Source organism: Anoplopoma fimbria, chromosome 1 (assembly GCF_027596085.1).
Source record: "Anoplopoma fimbria isolate UVic2021 breed Golden Eagle Sablefish chromosome 1, Afim_UVic_2022, whole genome shotgun sequence".
NCBI classification, from domain to species: domain Eukaryota; kingdom Metazoa; phylum Chordata; class Actinopteri; order Perciformes; family Anoplopomatidae; genus Anoplopoma; species Anoplopoma fimbria.
Genome location: NC_072449.1, coordinates 18,742,539 through 18,763,474, shown reverse-complemented (window position 1 = coordinate 18,763,474; position 20,936 = coordinate 18,742,539). Strand labels below are relative to the sequence as shown.

The 20,936-nt window shown below is 39.9% G+C and overlaps 4 protein-coding genes across 4 annotated transcripts; 2 read left to right on the top strand and 2 right to left on the bottom strand.

Moving 5' to 3' along the window:
- Nucleotides 1-742: 742 nt before the first annotated feature.
- Nucleotides 743-7,146, bottom strand: laynb (layilin b). Its single transcript, XM_054600646.1, has 7 exons — nucleotides 6,934-7,146; nucleotides 5,487-5,793; nucleotides 5,142-5,299; nucleotides 4,636-4,680; nucleotides 3,734-3,811; nucleotides 3,451-3,568; nucleotides 743-3,075 (listed from the first exon to the last, which is right to left on the bottom strand). Exons 1-7 carry the CDS (start codon nucleotides 7,004-7,006, stop codon nucleotides 2,760-2,762), a joined length of 1,095 nt encoding a protein of 364 aa, XP_054456621.1. The 5' UTR covers nucleotides 7,007-7,146; the 3' UTR covers nucleotides 743-2,759.
- Nucleotides 7,147-11,101: 3,955 nt separating this feature from the next.
- LOC129094452 (zona pellucida-like domain-containing protein 1) lies at nucleotides 11,102-14,503 on the top strand. The gene is made up of 10 exons (XM_054602632.1): nucleotides 11,102-11,195; nucleotides 11,438-11,664; nucleotides 11,827-12,017; nucleotides 12,703-12,775; nucleotides 12,863-12,960; nucleotides 13,080-13,163; nucleotides 13,274-13,445; nucleotides 13,876-13,972; nucleotides 14,062-14,085; nucleotides 14,197-14,503. Exons 1-10 carry the CDS (start codon nucleotides 11,102-11,104, stop codon nucleotides 14,352-14,354), a joined length of 1,218 nt encoding a protein of 405 aa, XP_054458607.1. The 3' UTR covers nucleotides 14,355-14,503.
- Nucleotides 14,504-14,595: 92 nt separating this feature from the next.
- zgc:162608 (uncharacterized protein LOC100037332 homolog) lies at nucleotides 14,596-16,574 on the bottom strand. The gene is made up of 4 exons (XM_054602645.1): nucleotides 16,532-16,574; nucleotides 16,290-16,348; nucleotides 16,104-16,197; nucleotides 14,596-15,960 (listed from the first exon to the last, which is right to left on the bottom strand). Exons 2-4 carry the CDS (start codon nucleotides 16,336-16,338, stop codon nucleotides 15,099-15,101), a joined length of 1,005 nt encoding a protein of 334 aa, XP_054458620.1. The 5' UTR covers nucleotides 16,339-16,348; nucleotides 16,532-16,574; the 3' UTR covers nucleotides 14,596-15,098.
- A 1,789-nt stretch (nucleotides 16,575-18,363) lies between these two features.
- On the top strand, nucleotides 18,364-20,706 carry LOC129096928 (multiple epidermal growth factor-like domains protein 11). The gene is made up of 5 exons (XM_054605629.1): nucleotides 18,364-18,487; nucleotides 18,716-18,939; nucleotides 19,656-19,817; nucleotides 20,414-20,593; nucleotides 20,698-20,706. Exons 1-5 carry the CDS (start codon nucleotides 18,364-18,366, stop codon nucleotides 20,704-20,706), a joined length of 699 nt encoding a protein of 232 aa, XP_054461604.1.
- The last annotated feature ends 230 nt before the right edge of the window (nucleotides 20,707-20,936 follow it).

Sequence of the window (20,936 nt, the reverse complement as noted above, 5' to 3'; positions counted from 1 at the left end):
GGGGGGGGGGGCTACAGATAAAGACGAAAGGAAAACAAACCGCCCACTGCTGCCGCCGCCGCCGCCGCCCGAAGCGTGTCCATTAAAAACAGACAAAGTTGTTTTCTGTGTCGCCCTAAAACGTGGCGACACTCTCCCGTCAGCGCGGCGGTACGAAGCAGGCCATTTGCTGAACCCGTGGGGGGTGGGGGGGGGGTAGGGGCTGTCACACACACTCACACACACACACACACACACACCACGTTCTCCAAATACAATGGAGCTATATAATATTTCAGCTCGCGCTACTACCTCTATCGGCTACAGAGCGCACGAGCTGACTCGCAAAGAGGCATCATGTTCTCCGGTTGACGTGTATTGACGTCAAAGCCATAGGGGTATTTGTACAGGGGGCGGGGCCACGAGGCCGCTCCACACTTCAGTGCCAATTGGTTGCCAGGACAACCAGACCCACCTCTTACGTCAACCGGTGAAATTGCTATTCTGAAATCTGTTTGCTTGCCTGTCCTGCTTGATTGCACGCTTAGGCAACTTTGAAGTTTCCTCCTGCAGGTGTTTCATAGGCTGCGATTGAAAAAATAATAATTAAATTAATTCTATATCAGACTGAAACTGCCCATTAGACTTGCACACAGTAATGTGCTTTGCGAGAATGAAAGGAAAGAATATTTAAACAAAATTAAATGGAAGTATTAAACATTTCAAAGAAAAATACATTTCACAGCATGTCTACTTTCAGTGATATAATCCATAAAAATGTGCAACTGCCATTACAAATCCCACATATTATCATATAACATTATATAATGTGACAAAGCAAAACCGTATGTGAAACTAGACATATTATAAGCAACAAAGACATGTTGGTCAGCTACATAACAGCGCCATCTGTTGGAAAACATAGAAAATTGAAGCAAGGCTACACATACTGTTCCCAGTACAGTCAGTTTTGTGCTTTAGTAACAGGCATTTTTCATTCACACACATCTAATGTCACTTAGAAGAATACAAACACATTTGAATATACTCATATTATTATTAAATGAGGAATGAAACCACAAAACTTTATGTGACTCCCAAAGATCATGCCATGTTTTAAGATTCAGCGCAAAGTAGTTGTTCTCTTCTGCTCATGCAGTGACAGTTTAGCAGTGGATTACTAAGCGGGCAGGGAGAGCAGCGCACCGAAGGCCTCGGTTGTCACGCATCGACTTCCTGAATGTAAGAGTTCCAGATGTGCTTTTGGCATTTCCTGTCTAACATTCTCCAAGAACACGCTCAGCCTCTCCTTACTGGGCTTGCTACATCTTTCCAAGACCCAGCAGCCCACTCAGAAATAACACAGGCATTTGTGTTCAGCAATGTATATCCACTATTATTTTACAGATTTACAAGGTATGCATACGCTTTTAAAAGCAAACACTGTTAAATGAATCTATTACATATTCAAAACTGGTTGCTCCTAAAAAATCTCTGTACTGTCACATCTGTGTAAGGGTTGAGTTTCCCACAGTCAGGTGGAGTCGGTGAAAGGCCACAGCTTTGAGGTTTACTGGGGTCAGCAGAGTTCTGTCATCAGTGTTTCCGCATGTACAGTCCTGTTCCCTGACATCAGAGTCCAAACAGGAAACCTTACACTTGGCTGACAGCACTCTTCAGGTTTAGAGTAAGGGTGAGAATAGTCCCCGAATAGGACAACAGGATCGTTTTGTCCTTGTGTCTCGTAATATCTAGTGACGTGATTGGAAAAGGGCTTTTTCATTTTGGATTGTTTACAAGATGAGTAAACCTTGCGTGAGTCCTCAAAACTTGTACTAATTCTCAGGGTTAAAAGTGAAATCCACTGTGCCAAATATAGCAGCACTGCTGCACCGCTTACCTGACCTGACTCAGTAATGCTTATTTTAATTCATGAATCCTTCTTTGAAACCAAAGCCTTTGTGCTGCAGTGAAGTTACATAATTTGTCAAAGAGTTTGCTCAGGATAAAACATATTAATGTTATGGCGTCAAGGTTGGCATTTGTTGTTTTGATTGAAGTGTCTTAACAACTATCGGATTGGATCCCCTTACTCCTGCCTTCCCCTAGCTTAAACATCATTTAATACTTAAAACCATAAGTCTGCAAAACAAATGACACTCCCATCAGCCTCATCTGTACTCTATGTTAAGCAATTGTTAGCATGCTAATGCACAAAGCTATGATGGTGAACACGGTAAACGTAATGCCTGCTAAAGATCAACATGTTTTCATTGGCCTTTGTGAGCATGTTAGCATGCTGACGTTAGCATTCAGCTAAAAGCACTGCTGGGCCTTAGCAAAGCCTCACAGAGCTGCAGATTTAAGGTCTTGTTATATAATTGTTATACTTTTTATACAACTCATCTACTACTCTTGTATCCAAAATATGCCGCGCTCAGATTCTCTATTGGTGGGGTTCTGGGAAGTTTGGGGCCTAAATGTTGTCTTACAGGTGAAAAACTTTGGGAAACCCTGCTTTAAGCATTTAACAAACTGGATGCTGGATGCTCAGGATGCCAAACTGAAGATACAGACAGGTGAGAAGTTATTGGAATATAAGTCTAAGTCCAGGCCGACACAGCCATGTGTTAAGTAATCCTGCACAACACAAGTAACCATTAGTGTGTACAAGAAGAAAGGGGTGGAGAAAAATGTATTCCTCTGTCTAACTGCGTCCTATTCGATAGCTGGTATGAGGCAGACAGACACTCACAGAGATCAGTTAGGCATCAACAGTGTTATCCATAGATCTCATTTTCCACCCAACCAGCCTGCCGGTTCTGAGCTTTGCAGGTCTCATAGATGTCATTGGTCACAAAGCCGCTCTCCCTGATCACGCATGACACATTCTCATAATCGTCACACTGGAAGTCCTCGGAAGGAGCACAGGAGTACTTTGTCACGATGTCTGCCGGCATGCTGCTGTCCAGAGCAGTGTGAGGCAGTTTGGTAATGTCACTAAAGGCGTAAGGTCCTTGTACGGCATAAGGTGAAGCTGTTTGTGACATCCATGGTTTTGATCTGCTGGGGTAGCTTTCTGTTTCTGTTTTCCTCCTAAATACGAAAGACATAACGTTAAAGAGCTCAATGCAATCATCACAACATGCTGCTCATCAGTGAAATGACCTCTGTAAAGGTCACATAAAGTAAGAAAACCCATTTCCCCTACATGTTTTGGACCACAAACTTTTCAAAGACCAAAGATACAAGAAGTATATAAGTAAAATAGGAAATGTGTGCACATGGAAGAGCTGCATTGATTTGCCATATTAATAAATAAATATTAAATGAATGCATTTTACAAAGATATATTAACTCTTCAAGAAAAATAATGAAGTTCTGTAAAAGAAAAAGGACATTATCTCTTCAAAAATGCTTTTTAATATACAATTTTATTGCTTCGCATGCAGAATCGTGTACTTCTTTTACCTCTTAGCATGATGTTTGTAGCAGAAAAACCCAGCAGCAGCGAACAGCAGCAGCAGCAGAGCCGGAATAGTTGCATAAAGGATGTAGGAAACATACAGGTTGTTGTCTGAGAAAGATACTGCAAAGGACAGGATATTAATGGCATATAACTCCCCTTAATATAACTTTATCATGAAATAGTTAGGGCACAGCACAATTCTGTTGCTACTTAAAGCATAGTTTTTTTAGAAGTTTCCCTGAAGCATAAGGGGCTTTAACACAAAGTTTTCTTTTCTTTTCTTACCTGATGACTCAGATAGTCCTATTTTTATCCTCTCAGCACTTTCTGTAGTTGAGAACACATTTGGCCTCAGAGATGGAACTGGAACAATCAGAAAACAAATTAACATAATCAGTTTCGTATAAAAAGAAAAACTTTGACACATGGCGTCTAATCATTGCAGATTTCTAACTGATTAAAATAAACAGTAAACAAATATGTGAGAGTATGATTTGAAATATTAAAATCATTATGTTTTACAAATGACATGTACTGTGCGTAATTGTTTGAATGACCCTGTTTAAATGTCCTTGTTGTTAGATGATTTCGTCAAATGCATTTCTAAGCACATTTAGTTAAGTAGCCTATTTAAACATTTTTATAATGTATGTGAATACATGTGTTGTATAAGAATTAAATATGTGTTGATTCACTTTTGTAGGATTTTGACTACTTTTTTCCTGAATGATAAGTTATCAATGTTTAATGTAAACAGAAAATGATTGGCTACAAAAGTAAATATATTATACATGTTCTGTACTGTACTACCTGCAGATTATATTAAGTAAACAACCAAAACCCTAAAGTGACATGCTTGTGCACACACATTTGGGAATCTGAAGTGCTTACCATCCCACAAACTCTGGAATAAGACAACCGAGTTCTTTGTTGGCTGACTTGATCAGAAAACATGTGATTCAACAAGCTATTAACTCTCTTTTTTATGTCGCATGCAGGCTCATTGGAATACCCCCCCCCAATACACAACAGGGAAGTTAAAAGTATGTGATTGAAAAGTGGTGTGATGGTTTAGGCGGACTTTTCGTGATCTTAGTATAAACGCATCTGCAGACACTTGTTATTTATACCCCATAGAAACATCATGCAAGGACAGTATGTGTGGGATAGTCAAGTATGTGTTGTACCTGCATGTGCTTTGTTCCATTTCTCAGTAAATACTGGTTGTTTTTCTGCAAAAGAAAGAAAAAAGTACGTTCATTCAGCCATTCAATCATTGTAAAATTATGTAATTAATGCTACTTCACTCTGCTCAAAAAGAAAAAAAGATTAATATAGGCAAGCATTTGATAACTGCTTCCCATCCAAAATAGAGAGAAAAGACAAACAACAGGAAGAATCTTTAAAGAAAAATTATATTCAACAACATAAAAATTAGCCCTGACAATATTCAGTGGTTTTAAATGTTTAAATGTATTACAGTAATACAGGCAACCAATTTTAAAATTGTATTTTACTTGTTTAGTGCATGTGGTTGACAGCGATTGACCCTATTTCAGTTGTTTTTTAGAAGACAAAATTCAGATTTTGTGGATTCAAGAACCAAATAAAAGCAAAAAGGGCCAACTGTCAATAATTCCCAGCACTGTGTAGCCGTGTACAAAAGCACAGTGTCTCTGATCTCCTGGTTCACCTTCTGGGTATTTGCAGACAAAGTTGTTCTTGGAGTTACAGTTGTCATCGTTCCACTGGAACAGGAAATGACCTTCTTCGTCGGGTGGTGCAGAGGGCTGGTGGTACAGAACCACACACATTTCAACACCACACGATGGCTCGTCCCAATGCCAGTTCCTACAGCAAAAAATATGCACAAATTTAAACTGGTATTGCATTTAAATGGGACAATTTACATTATTGCATGCAGTTTTACTTCAAATCTGAATTCTCATTCTCAAATTCGTGCAAAGAACTGCACAGATTCCATCACTCCCACACAGGCACAATTTAATCCAATAATATTTTCTAAAATGGGAAGGACCTGAACTTGGCCTTGCTTCCATCCAGCCAATAGTACTGCGAAGGGCAACCTGGGTTTGTGGTCCCTGCCCTGTAGAGCTGTGGGCTGCGGTGGAGCCCGATCCAGAAGTCTCCATCTCCAGCCTGCAGCTGTTGTATGAACCTCTCCATCAGTCGCTGCTCGCTTTCTGTTTCAATGCTGAGCAAGTCGCCTCCATCCGTCCTGCAGGCCTTCCTGGCCTCCTCAAAGGTCAGCCTCCGCCTGCTGTCCTGGATGTAGGACACCTTGTAGCATGGGCGCTCTGTCCCGCGCCGACAGATCATTTGTCCTGGACACAACAGTCAGCATCAGGGAGATAACAACATGATAAGTGAAGTTTTGTTTTGTTTTCGGAAGAATTCCCATCGCACCGTGACAGGAAGACTATAAGCAACCTGCAGCATCGAAGAAAAATAAGAAACCAGAATTTGTTTGCCAAAGCCCACATTTTCCTGCAATGTTGGTTGGGTAAACCATATGGTAGATGAATTGCAGTGTAAAATCTTTATTTTTAAGGGCTAAAAAAAGATGCGTTTGTTTTTTCTGGATTGGTCATGTTTCATTCAAAATAGTTTTGATGCTGTGGTGCACTGTGACAGATTTATAAATATGTGAGTTTGAACACATCTGAAGTGGTTTGCAGAGCACAATTATGGCTTTACACAATGCATCTTGATTGTCTAAAGGCACCTCATTTACAGTTTTTTTCCCCCAAAAAATATGCCAACTTATAAGCAGACAGGTAATAGATTTAACCAGTTGGTTCCATACTGTTGTATTGCTTGTGACTCATTAACAGAAAATCACATTAGAGTTTAAGACATTTGAGTTTATGATGTGAGAGAACCGATTTATTTTTTCCCCAAAAAAATCATATAAAGAATAAAAAAAAAAAAAAAAAAAAAAAAAAAAAAAAAAAAAAAACTTCAGACAGCTTTCTCTGTAAAATGCTTCTATCATGTATATTTTCATCTTACAGATAATAGAAAAATAGTGCCACTTTAACGATTAGGGCGTCTGTTTTTTAATGCTGAAGATTGGGTTTAGTTAGTAAGGCCATTAATATCATTATAGCCTGTCTAAAAGGCATATATATTGTACTTTAGCATTACATTTAGAAAAACTTTGCGAGCCCTTGACTTCAAATCAGTGATCTGAATCGCAAACCCCCTGTTGATGTTCATTTTCCACCACATCACGTGCTGCTGTGTGTCTGCAGCCTGTTTATAATTACAGTACCGTACACACTGTTTGCTTCAGGCTTCTTTACGGTCGATCTGGTATCAACCTCGTTAACTTAATCCACTCACACAAACAAACAAGCTGGAGTCCAACCTTTGAATAAAAAAAAAAAATAACACAACATTACATTGTCTCGGCAGAGTTTGAAAAGTTCTCGAGTTTTCGTTCCTCCGAAGTAAATTCTTACCATTTAATTTAGACGCGGATCCAGGGTGGAACAAAACGGCGATAACGGTGCCAAACAGCTTCATAAAATCCATTTCTACATGTTCACCCGGTTGTGATGCACAATTAGTCCTAAAATCAAGTAGCCTACAAACGAGATTCAGACTTTAGAGATTTTCAAACCCTGGAAAAAAGGATAGAGGCAGTCCAGTCCAAACTGGGCTGTCTAGTGGAGGCGTGCATATGGCGTCTGGCTGAAGGAAGAAAAAAAAAAAACAAGAGTGAGATAGTCCCAGATTTAGCTATTGTTGTTTTGCCCTTTAGATTTAAACTTAAACTACCGAGGTATATGAATGTGTGTGTCTGTGTTTTATACTAAATTAGAAAAATCCCATTTCACATATTGTCATGACATTATAATGGGATGAATAGAGTTCTTTGTGCAAAACACTGTGCATCTTGGTCCCTGTATTAAATTAAAGCATGAGGATCTCTCATTCTCTTTCCAAAACAAACACACACGCACACACTCAGTGATTGAGTGCTGTCCGGGAAATGAAGCAAGAAAGCAGAAACAGGAACAAACAACACTTCAAAAACTTAAATGATGCATGTTAAAAGTATAGCTCAACCTTTCCATTTCCATGTCTAGTAAACATGGTCTAATGTCATGTGATTCAGTTCATCCACCACATGTCTTATGTGGCTGTTGGTCAAAACAAATCTCTCACAAAGCAATTGTAAGCGTTTAAAAGGAAACTGAGTCACTGTGAAAACACCATTTGGAGAGACACAGCAAGGGCAGAAAGTGAGAAGGGGACATAATAAGAGATAAAGAGGGAGAGATTTGAACAGGAAAGCATGCAGAGGAGGGAGAGGAAAGGACTTTTTTTAGAGAATCATACTTCCTGTCCATTGCTTTGGTTTGTTTTCCAGGCATTACAGCTTAACTTCCAGAATATGAGTGATTGTGAAATTTTGGAGCAGTTGTATGGATTAATCTTAAAAAATAAATAATTTCACTTAGTTTAATCCAGCAAAATCCCCAGACTGAATTGTCCTCCGTGAGACTGAAAGGCTGACAGGTTAAATAGTGGCCTGCGTCAGTAATGTTTGAATGGCAGTTGTTGTTGACGTTGTTGAAGTAAAACTGTTTGAATTTAAGGGGTACTTGTTCCTAGTACTCTCACTATGCTGACTGCTCATTGAGGAGGATGTTGATTATCTTGCAATCCTCTCCACTGGTGAATCACGAGTCTATCAGAAGCAGAAAACAAGGCATTTGAGCCCTGTCTAATTTTGGCCAGCAGATGACACCAAACTACTGATGAAAGGAGGCCGAGCAGCAACTCCCATTCTCTTTGAAATGAATCTGTTTTTGTCAAATGACACCAGTCGTGACAAGTAAGAGATGTACATTTACTCAAGTACAATTTTACCAAGAGTAATGGTATTGAATATCTTGCTTTATGTTTCTTCTTGTATACTTGTATACTTGTTCTTTTACTGCAATACATTTATCTGACAGCTTTAGTTACTGGTTACTTTTAAGAATTTAAGTAAAAAACTGAAAATGTTAAGCCTTAAAAATACAAAACAATAATCAAGTTTTAAACAGAGGTTCCCAATCTGTTTGTCTTGTGAACACTTATAAAAACATGCCTTGTTGTGGCCCCTTATCTTGTATCCAGTTGTTCAACCAAAACAATATTTCCCCTCCAAGCTTCTCAGGTGGTCTCATTTATATACTGTAACTGTTCATGACCCAGTATTTCATAAAAAGTAAGATATGAGAAAAGTCCAGAAAATTATAATAAATCTTGTTAACAGAAACTTTTTTTCTTCTTACCTCTCCCATTAATCATCTCACGACACCTTTGTTTGACTCTTTTCAGGGGCCGACCCCTAGGATGAAAATCAATAGACTGAAATACCCAACTTTATATAAAGTAGCCACAACAAATACAAAAGTAAAATAATATATATGCATGCATGCATGCATGCATCAGTATTACAACTATAATATTGCCATACTGTATATACAAATATTGTCTATTTAAACCTATTTTAAATGCAGGACTTTTACTTGTAGTGGAGTATTTTCACTTTGCTGTTTTGGTACCACTGAATGGCATTCACTGATTAATATTTTATATACTTTATGTGGAAATGCGTAGCTAATTACTGCTACACAAGCAAACAATGTACGCTTAAACAAAAACTCCTCTGCAACTTTGAAGTGTAACAACTGTTTCCAACATATTTACTGAGTTATTTGACATGCTACATTCACACCCTGAGGGTTCATTAGCTACTGTAATGCTGCTTTACTGTACATGCCCACAGAGTACAGAACTGTCTCCTCATAAGCTTCCCAGTATATCCTCTTTCTTCCACAACTAAATCAGTGTCCTGCCCTGGGCCTTGTTTTCGTTTTTTTTCTAATGTGATTATATGTCAGTAACCATTATCGTTTTTTGGTGAAAACCAGAAGATATGTACATTAATAATAATCTCAGCACACTAGCAGTCTGGTGTATCAAACTATAGCCTCACCTACTAAAGATAATGGTCGCTTTATGGTCAATTTCAATTGTGTTTAATTGTTGTTAAAACTAAAATACATTTAACTTATCTGAAGTAGGAATATTTTCTCAGCACTTAATCCTTCTATCAAATAATCAAAATCCCTAAAATTTGAGATACATGGTGTTCATTGGGGACTGATGATTATTTCATTTCTGGGTTAGTTATGGTTTATGCAGACCAATCAACCTATGGACGGGTGAACATTATTTTCCAGACATCTCCATCCAAACATGATCTCTGACCCTGCAGTCAGAGCCATTACAAGGGAATGAAATGGAGAATGTGATTAGAGTGCAGAAGAATGGCAGATGAGTTGTTTCCAAATAGATGTCCCAGGAGGTAAAATCCTCAAACGCAGACAAGGACTCAGAGATTGTAGAAGAGTGACGCATCTATGGATAGTGTAACAAATGTCTTCTCTCACCACGGGCACTTCAGCAAAAACAAGGATGCTCCTTTTCATTCTATATTTCTGAGGAACAATGGCACAATGGCACAATGGCTATAGGGACTACCTGTAATGCAAGTCTATGGAGACAATAGAGGAGAGGTTTTGTCATGCAAGGGAAATTATCAAAGTTTAATTCTGGTTCGTTGTGGATTTCATCGCTTGTGGCAAGCATGATCACCTTTCAGGTATTCAAGGCATCTCAAGAAATGCAATCCCTTTTCCAGATAGTTAATCCCCACACAATGATTTTGGAAATACACTTCTTTCTTTTGAGAGTTAAGAGTTAATGTTTTTGGTTCGGAATAAGTCGATATGTAACCAATTTCTAATTTAGTGCAATATCACAGTTATCACTTAAAGAGGTTTTTATATAGTATAATCAGAATTAACATAATACTAAGTACGTAATTAAATCTGCACGTTTTTGGTCATTGCTTTACAAATACACTGCAACTGTAGAGTGCTGATCAAAACCAGCAGGATTTGAGGAAAGTTGCCTTTGGAAATGTCGTTTTTTGGAAGTGCAACACATTTATTCATCAATACATTTTAAGCTTAAACTTTTAAAATAGCAGCCAACAACTAACTATATTTCTTCAATATTCATTTTTGATGGACAGAAACCTGAAACAGTAGTTGTTGTTAACCCAAGGGATCTGTGTCAAATCCCACTGACAGATTAATCTGCTGGGTTTAGATCTGACAGTGAGCCTTGCCAGGAGCTGCTAACGTCCAGACTAGAAGTCACGGTAGAAACGTGTGTATGTGTGTGTATGTATAGGGAGCGATGATTAGTTGAAGGGAGGGCTTGATAGTCACACCTCTATGGTTTTCTGTGTCTTGAGGCTGTCAAATACTATAAAAAGACACACTGCACATCTTCTTCTGTGACAAAAAACACCAGGTACCAGCAAAGGTAAGACCGTCTCAATAGGTATTTATTTAAAATTCATTGATTTTAAAATTTTAGGATAAACAGAAACAGTTTCAGCTCAGATAAAAAATTGTATACATTTTTTCCACATCTCCTCTGACTCAGTTGATATTGTTATTTGAGTGTCATTTTATTGTTTTTATTATTGTTGATATTGTTTTTTATTCTTCTCATCAGGACAGATTTATCTATTGAACTGAGCCTCCTCCAGACAACATGACTCTCTATCTTTGTCTCCCTCTGCTGGTCGTGCTCATACAGCCAGCTCTGTGTCTCTACAACTGCTCTTCTGAGTATGAGAGAATCCCAGGTAGGTTAACTATTACTTTCAATGAGCCAGATGGTTTTGTTTTATATGAATATCATGCAAAAATCAGAGCGTATGGTAAAAACAAATACAAATTTAGATTTTTTTCTAAATCTAATGGACTTTTTTCCGCATCTCTGTCTCTGCAGCAGCAACTAAAACATTATTTAAATTTTTGATTCATATGAGGGTAAAAAACTTTTAGAATCAAAATACTCACAGTTCCTCCTTACTTTCTTTCAAAGACAATTCAGACATGACAGTTGTCTGTGGTGCCACTACGATCACACTGGAGATCAACCTGTGCACGGCTCAGTGGTCAGGCTTCAACACCACAGACCTGGCTCTGAACGGGAACCACAACACTACTGAGTGCTATGGCTCAATCGACACCAGTGTGGAACCTCCGATCATCCATTACCAGCTTCCTGTTAACCACAGTCAGAATAACCCCTGCCGCCAGTCTCTGCAGGTCAGAAAGTGTCTAGTAGAAGATGTAGAATATTGTTGAATTAATGACATGGTTCCAGTGATTTTACTGCCATAGGGATTTAGATATAAAAAAAACTTATTTTAGGGTTATATGGCTGTGTAGAGGAAGTTGAAGTAATGATTATTTTGTTGTGTTGTTCAGATTGTGGATGAGGCCCCGGACCCCACAGGTCCGTTCAGCAGCTTCTCAAGTATCCAGTCAGTTATCATCACCGGGTTCATTGACACTCCCAGATCTGACCAGGGTTTGATCAGTTACTCCACAGACCTCTACTATCACTTTTCCTGCCGCTACCCGCTGGAGTATCTGATCAACAACACACAGATTGTTGCGTGAGTAACTGCCCTTGCTTAAAATGATGCAGTTGCATTGCGGGCCCATGGAGTAGGGGGGCTGCATAGAGATAATAATAATAATTAAGCCTATATTAGTCCCACAATGGGGAAATTACAATTCTCTGCATTTAACCCATCCCGGAGGAGCATCGGGCTGCTAAGAAGCACCCGGGGAGCAACTTGGGGTTAGGTGTCTCAAGGACACCTCGGCATATTGACTGTAGAGGGATTTGAACCACCAACCTTGTGGTTACGGGACAAGCGCTCTACCTTGTGTGCCACAGGGGGGGGCATTAACAACGTGTTGGGCAGAAACTAGGCCATTGCAAGACTGCCACCAGGATAAAACACCCGTATACAAATGAGAACTCACATCAACATGGAAACGGTGCCATTTGCTATAAATACCCTAAACATGTCATCTTGGTCATAATTTCCATTCTTTTTGGTCAAATAGTCAGTAGCAATAACAGAACTATAAGCTTATTCTACATACCATATATAAACTATACAAATATTAAATTAAATTAAGAATTTCATATTTTCTTAACTAGTTTGGACCAGGGCCCGCCACATTAGCGTGCACTGGGCCCATTGTGACTACCTGATGCCACTGCACCCTATTGCATTTCGTCTGAGGCAACACATGACATACAGCAATTTTCTTTCCATTCATTTTTAGCTCCTCAGTTTCCGTGGCGACCAGCGATAATAATGGAACCTTCATTGATACACTGAAAATGAGTGTTTTTAATGTAAGTTGGCATTCAGTTACCTTAGACATACTATACTATAGAGCTGTTTTTATTGACTTATTTTAACCATATTTCTTATTTCTTCAGGACTCTGACTATGGCTACCCGTTAGTGGTACCTTCTACAGGACTTGAGCTACGAACCAGGATCTATGTGGAGGTCAAGGCTGTTAACCTCACAGGAAAGTAAGTAATTCAAATTTGGAATGATGACTGTTTATAGTGAATTTTCTTATTGTAAAACAAATATTTACATTAAAATGAGTTTTCTCGTTGCAAAGAGTAAATCATTGTCTTCCTTTCAGTTTCCATGTACTGCTGGATCACTGCTTTGGCACTCCCACTGCTTACAACATGTCGCGCAGCGAGCAGCACAACTTCTTCGCAGGGTATGGATGCACACTTCAATAGTATAGCTTCTTACAAGGGGGAAATAATATAACTTCTACATCACTTTTTAAAATATAAACTATATCTAAATAATTCTGCTCTCCGCTAGCTGTTCAGTGGACCAAATGACAACTGTGACAAGCAATGGCCTTTCCAAGGTTGCCTGGTTTAACTTCGAGGCCTTCCGCTTTGTTCAGCACCGCAACCAGGCAATGTCCAGCATCTATCTGCACTGCATACTGAGACTCTGTGAGCCCAGCACATGCCAAGAGCTCCTCTCTGTAAGTTAAGAAGTCAAGAACAAATCAGATAAAGTAATGCTAAAGCAACTTTCAAAGCCAATATACATATATCACCGTGTATATAACTTACCTTTTTAAATATAGAAATAGAACATTTTCTATCCACAGTGTTGAGCAGACAGCGAGTCACACTGAAAGACATAATAAACCTGATACATTTAAGAGTTACTACTCAAAACATTACTAGAAATTTGTGGATATATATAATATTTTTGAAGCATTTAATGATTTCATTAGAAAACTGACCCGATAACCGAATCGGGGACATTGTGGGTCATGGTACATTTTTCTATTTTATCATAAAATAAAACAAATCACTTGTTATTTCTTAAACTTATAGAGAAGCCATAGTTTTACATCAAATAACATAGATCAAACTAAACTCATGTGAATGTGTGTTGTTTTTCAGGCCTGTAATAACAGAAGAAAACGATCTGTGTCTCCTTTTGGAGAAGAAAGCAGTGAATCTGCCACTGTTTCAGTTGGACCTCTTTACACTGCAGAAGGTAAGACCCAGAAAGAACACTACTATAGTGAACCACGATAAAATGTTTACTTTTTCTCTGACTCTCTTTCTTATCCTCCCCTTCTAAAGAGAGGCCATATGCAGCTGCTTACAGTGAGTATATTTCATAAAATGAATCATTAGAAATATATTTGAATATTTTGGAAGATCTTGGAAGACAACGCATAAAAGCCATCTCAATTAATCCCCCCCTGCATGCATCAGGTAATGACGTGGCATCAGAGACGGAAGATTTGAATGTGACGGGCCTGGTCGTGGGGTTGGTGTTCGGCTCGGCTGCTGCTACGTTGCTGGTTCTGGGTGGCTGGTTCGCCCTGAAGAGGTTTTATTGGGTGGGAGGATTACCCCATGCCTTTAACTGACGGATCAACCAGCAAATTATCTTTGCCTCATAACATATTGTAATTGTATGTTTATTGTGAGAACATAAACTCAGATAATGTTGTGATTTGTCAGCAATAATCAAATATTCTTGTCAGGTGACCATAGAATAAAAGCTCTTCTTGGTATACTTGCTAAATCTGCATTCAGCAATCATTTATCAGATATGAAGGAAAAGTCACACCTGAACTATGTCTAAAAAAAGAAACATTAACTTTGTAAGCATTTAAAGAACAGTCATTTTAATATGGTATGTTATCATAGATTTGCTTTCATAATGGCTTGCAAGTATGCCAACTGACAGTCTTACCAATATCATGGGTCTCATGAACAGAATCACTTTGCTTAAACAGTTATTTACATATAAACACATATATATTTTCGAGCACAATGCACATACTGCATGATCTGCAGTATATAGGTCAGATCTGTTTTGTACATATTAAAAATAAAGTTTGAAATCGGGTTGGCGCAGCACTCTGTGGTTGATATTATGCATAGTAAACATATACTGACAATAACACTATCCTTCACATGCAGAATGATGGAAATACAGTAATCAATCAAAAGAAAACACTGAATATTTACAGGCTACTTACTTTGCTGGTACAATAGAAAACAACAGACCAAATGTATGGACTTGAACACATGTACAATTATACACTTTAATAGGACGATAGCGCAGTTAATTGGTAGTTTTTTGTAAAAATGTAGAGTTGTCTCTGTCACTGCACTGAGTGCATAATGTCTTGGATCAGAGCAGAGAGTTTAACTGAGAAATCCTCCTGCAAAAAGCCATATGGTTGTACAGACGAGGAGGAAGAGGAAGAAGAATACTGGCTGGAGGCTACCTGGACCTCCAACTCCTCTTCAAGCCCCTGAAACAGCCTCTCCATTCGGACCTGAAACACTTGGCTCTGCAGGGCTGCATTTTGGCAGAACCGCTCCATACTGGCTGAGACTTCAGCCTTACTCGGCCGTTCAGTTTCTAGAAGTGCGGCAAGCTCTGCTTTGAGAGCCCCCATCCTCTTCTGTGCCTCCATCCTCAGCGAACTCACTTCCTGTCCCAACCTAGAACTTATTTCCTGCCAGTGCCCTGACTTAGCTGCCTCTTGCTCGCTAGCACTGATCTCTTTCAGATGTTCGACCACCCCGACAGTTTTAGTATGGAAGTCGCTAACGAGGACGGCCACCTTGGAGCTGCTGTGCTCCAGGGTTTGACTTATCCAGTGGAAGGCTTCCTGGTACAGACCCGGACTGGCCTCGGCCTGGGTCTCTACTGTCTCCAGGCCCTGCAGATAGAGGCTCAGCTGGCCACACAAATCTTTGGTGTTGCTGCTGAGAGAGCTCTGGAGCTGCTGGGTGAGGGGAGCCAAACGCTCCCTCATGCTGGCCAGAGTGGAGCTGAGGTGGGCTGGAGATGGGGACAACCTCTCTCGTAGCTCGGCCAGTTCTTGGCGCAGACGGATTCGCAGACGCTCAGACTCCATGTTGACTTTGCGTTGCATCTCTTCTGCCACAGGGTTTTTGCTGTGATCATCTGGGTCGTAAAGGTCACTGCTGTCAATGTTGGTCTTGTAGATATGACTGAGTAAAGAGGTACAAAAGCGCTCTTTTAGAAAGTGTTTTGACATTTGCTCTCTTTAGACATTTCACCTTGACTTGAGTGTATGGATGCACATTTATTTTTGGTCTTTTACTAGTTTAAAGTGCTTAGTTTGTTAACTTACTCCGCATCCTTTGTGGGTTCTGCCTTGTCATGAGCCTCGTTGGCCTTTGAATCAGTTCTGGTTGCCTCCCTGGTGTAACGGTGGAGGGGGTATGCTGCGAAAAAGAAAAAAAAAACATACATTAAAAAAAAGGAATAAAATTGCAAAACAAGAGCTATTTAACAGCATTTGAGGAGCAGTGTATACCTGAAGTTGTCAAAAATGACAGGGCGAAGATCACAACTTTTAGATACATTTTTATCTTTCTGTGGAGGGACAGAAGTAAAGACTTACATATAAGAATTTCACATTAGAACAAACAAATGACTGAATACTGAACATTTTAGGATTAATACAGAATATTTAATTCATTTTAAGATACATTCCTTCTCTGTCTAAGAAAGAAGACAAGAAGAAGATCAATATGTTAAGAAGTGGCTGGCCTTTACCTGAGAATCAGGGGTCTGCAGAGTGACTGCTCCTCTCATCTGACTTATAAAGGTCCTTGTTATCAGATAACCTGCCCAAACTCTGCCTGTGTCAACAGTCAACACGTGGAAGGTCACAATGATGACAGAACACATATACACGTACAGATCCACACACACACACACACACACACACACACACACACACACACACACACACACACACACACACACACACACACACACACACACACACACACACACACACACACACACACACACACACACAAACAAACAAACAAACAAACAGAGTGAGGCCATGCCAATAATGTCTACTGTTGAACCCTCATAAAACTTAACAGCATTCTTGTAGCATTGATTTAAGGGAATTATGTCATGTCAATAAAGATGTGTCACTTTAAGATAGTGTGTCAAAGGGAGAAAGTACTATGATGAGAAGCATTATAGAATAACAATAAAAATACTTACTGCGAATACTGTAATAATAATAATTAAGAAATATCGCTGCCAATACAGCAACGGTTTTGTGCCCTTAATACGAAGAAAAAAGTACCAAAAAAGGTATATGACATGGATGTCTGGGTGAAAGTTGAATCCTGTTCAGTTGGGTAAGTTATGAGACGTCACTGTGGGGTCATAGTCCATGGCTACAGTGATGAAATATGTGGATTATCCAAAGTCCAACATTTATTTCAATATAATAACAGAGTGAGTAAGACATTGGCTACTATGCATAAAAACAGCAATGGTGACTGCTTTCTGCAGATGAACAGTTAATTGTTGAACAGATAGCAACTTTAACACACTGTATGTGCCCACAAAAAGCCTTGTTACACACACACATGAATGCACATGCACACATAAGCAAGAATTTCTGGTTGTAAAAAATATTACCATCACTCTTGATATTATTAATGATTGCACAGCACAATACATGCTATAGCACAATAAACTACAGGGCTGGGTCTCCTGCTTGATTTGACCTGCTTGGTCGAAAATGTATTTTTTTAACCAAATAAATGTACATGTTTGTAGCATATGCAGGTCTCTTACATAAATAAATGCATTTTGCACTATATACCGCATACTCACTACCAGTTTCCAGATAAAATACACATTTATTGCTTTAGAAAGACCCGCCAGTTGTGGGCTACACAGAGCTTGACAGTAGTCTTATAATCAACAAGTACCCACAAATGAACAATTGTAATATTCAACATGTGAATAGAAGTGTAAAGTTGCAACTGGCTCGTATAAAGTAAGGTCCTACATCAGATTAGATATATGAACCTGATATGTGAATTTTAATGTGAATTCAGCAGCTGCTTCGATGCACATAGTCCTTAGTATACTCCTCTAAAGCAAAGCTGCGTTGATGTACCTTGTATGCCAAATCTTTAATCAGTTTCATGGTAGGATTGAGAAGAACAAATGCAGTAATGTGACCCGGCAGCACCAGGCAGCCGTACTCTCTGTTTTCCCCGCTACTCTCCACTGTCACTTTCACCTTACCTCACAGGCCTCATAAATCATTCAGCGGGCCATTGAAAGTTATGCAGATTAACTAGCTCCCTACTTACCACGCAGCTCTGTCTACCAACAGACAGATCAGGTCATGTGTGCAGGACTACAGCAGACAGGGAAGGCTTATTAATGGAGTTAGGTCGCTACACCATCTTCATAACTACTTTATTGACTAAAACCAAATCAAGGCACGCAACCAAGAGACTATCAGATCCTGGATAAAGAATTAAAAATGTCTCCCTGAGTCTGGAAAAGAGCTGGGTTACTTGTGCACCAGCCACTTACTTCAGCAGGTGAACATATTAACCATGCAAAGGACGTGCAGATGCAAGAGTTTCAGGTGTGTGTTGTGGCTGAGTGCTGTGCTTCTTACTCTGGTCCATGGAAACAACTTGAGTCAACAGTTCCAGGAGTGGCCATCCTGCCAGCCAGGTACGCTGTCTTGACCCTACACAATTATCTTTTGACAAATGTATGTTTTTTCTGCATATGTTTAATCACTTATTTGAAAATGTAAACAAATTGTTTAAAAAAAGTCTTCTATATACTTTCTCTAGATGGTTTTGGTGACAAGCGACAGACACAGAACACTAACTTTGCCAGCAACATGTGAACTTGATTTGTATTGTGTATGTGTATCTATTTATTTATTTATGATAGGTTTTTATTGCCCTTTGGGGAGCCTCATTCCAGTCCCTTGTCCCAGAGGAACCTATGGGCCAACTTCTGGGGCTGTGTCCATTGACAGCTGTCTGAAGTGTCCTCCTCACCACTACTGTCCTAGACCAGGCCTGTCCGCTTCCCTGCCCTGTGGCACTGTGGCTCGGCAGCCTCTCTCTGGTCACGACACATGCGTCTGTCTGGGAGAAGGCCAGAAATTCCAGGTGACAAAGGGTTTTCACATGATAGTACATCCCAGTCATTCCTGCAGCATGTGGGTTCTCCAAAGTGTGTTTACGTGACCATTTTAATATCAACACCATCGCCTCGCACTTTATTCTCTAAACTAATATTTCAAGCAGAGGACTTTATTTATGTTACCCTTGCATCCTGGGAACATTGTGCACACTAATGTGAGAGTAGTTTCCTCACTGAGAGGAAACTTTAGACTTTACAATCTGTTGCTTCAAGCTGAATGAGCTCTAGATCAAATTACTTCGCAGTAGAGTCTTGTTTCCTAGTCTGTTGCAGCTTGCACTGGTGATGAGCCCCCTCATCAGCACTTAATCAGGAAAATTAGATTTCTTTTCTCTGACTGATGCATGGGTGTTTTCTGAGAACTAATGAGGAATGAATAAATGAATGAATGATGGAAGGAAGGAAGGAAGGAAGGAAGGAAGGAAGGAAGGAAGGAAGGAAGGAAGGAAGGAAGGAAGGAAGGAAGGAAGGAAGGAAGGAAGGGAGGAAGGAAGGTAAAACAGATGACGAGATCAAGGAAGGAAAGTAGGAAGGAAGGAAGACAGATAGATATGGTTTGATATGTTTTGTCATTGAATGAATGAATTACCAGATTAGCCAATTAGGTAACAAACGGACCGCACTGTGAACTGCACGCAGCATTATACAATACGATGATTGAACTCTGCTGCCTTTTCTGCAGACCAGTGATGGGGAGTGCCACTGCACCATCGGCTACCAATCTACCAACGGAGGAGATGCCTGTGTACACAAACTCTACCATGTCTGCAGAGACGGAAGAACTCGTACACAGTATGGAGACTGCCTGGACAGATATCAGTGGTCACTTCACTGCAGGCAGCAGGTCAGACCTTGTGCAATTGTATCACACACAGATAAAGGCCTACACACTAAAGTAGAGCAAAGGTGATTGGCATGTTGTTCACAAAACAACAGGAAACTCTTCCTGACAATCTCATTGAATGGTGCTTGAAAATTGACTGTAGACTGTGATCTGTTTGCAGAACACACTGAAAAAACAAACTCTACAATCATAGACAAGGCTAATGACTACAACCTAGATGTCTTTGCCCTTTCCTCCATGAACCTGACAATAGTTTATCTTGGAGGCTTGTTTTAGTCCCACTTAATATTTAACCATTAACTGCTTCCTGTGACTCTCAGTTAGGAAGGCCTTCACTTTACTACCCATGCAGTGTTTATTTTTGTCACTGCCCTCCATAGCAGTACTTGGTACATATGACCTTACACCTAGTTACACAGTCAACCCGGGCATGAGTTGAGGATTTTTATATGGTTTCTAAATAATTGAAAAAACACTCAAAAAAGCTGGTTCAACAGCGAAAAGACAACCAATATTTGCTTGGTTCCAAAAAGGATTATAGTTGACTAATAAAGCCATTGGCTGATTCTAGCTTTGCACATGTTACTTTCCTGCAGGTATGTCAATCTGCAGAGGACTACCTGGGTTACGATGGGGAGCTGGGTCTGTGTGTCTGCAGAGAGCCTCCTGGAAGAGCTGCGTGTGGAGGCCTTTGTTCGAGAAGGCCAGCTTCTGAGCTAAAGCTCAACTGCCAGTCCAATAGAGACATGGAGCTGGTGTGGAGCTATGACAGTCAGGTTAGCAAAGGCTGTTGCTTATTTATATAAACCCACACAGCAACATATTTATGCTGGTCAGACCATGGATACAAAAGCTTCACACAATGTTGTATTTAATGCAGAAGCAGTGAAGGAGTAGGATAAGTGTCTCTTTTGTTGCAGTGACCTATAAATGGTAAACATGTGTGTGTGTGTGTGTGTGTGTGTGTGTGTGTGTGTGTGTGTGTGTGTGTGTGTGTGTGTGTGTGTGTGTGTGTGTGTGTGTGTGTGTGTGTGTGTGTGTGTGTGTGCAGGTGATGGTCGTCTCAGGCAGCGTGCTGAAGAAGTTTCTTAAACAGTCGGACTCCAAGGGGACTCCTCT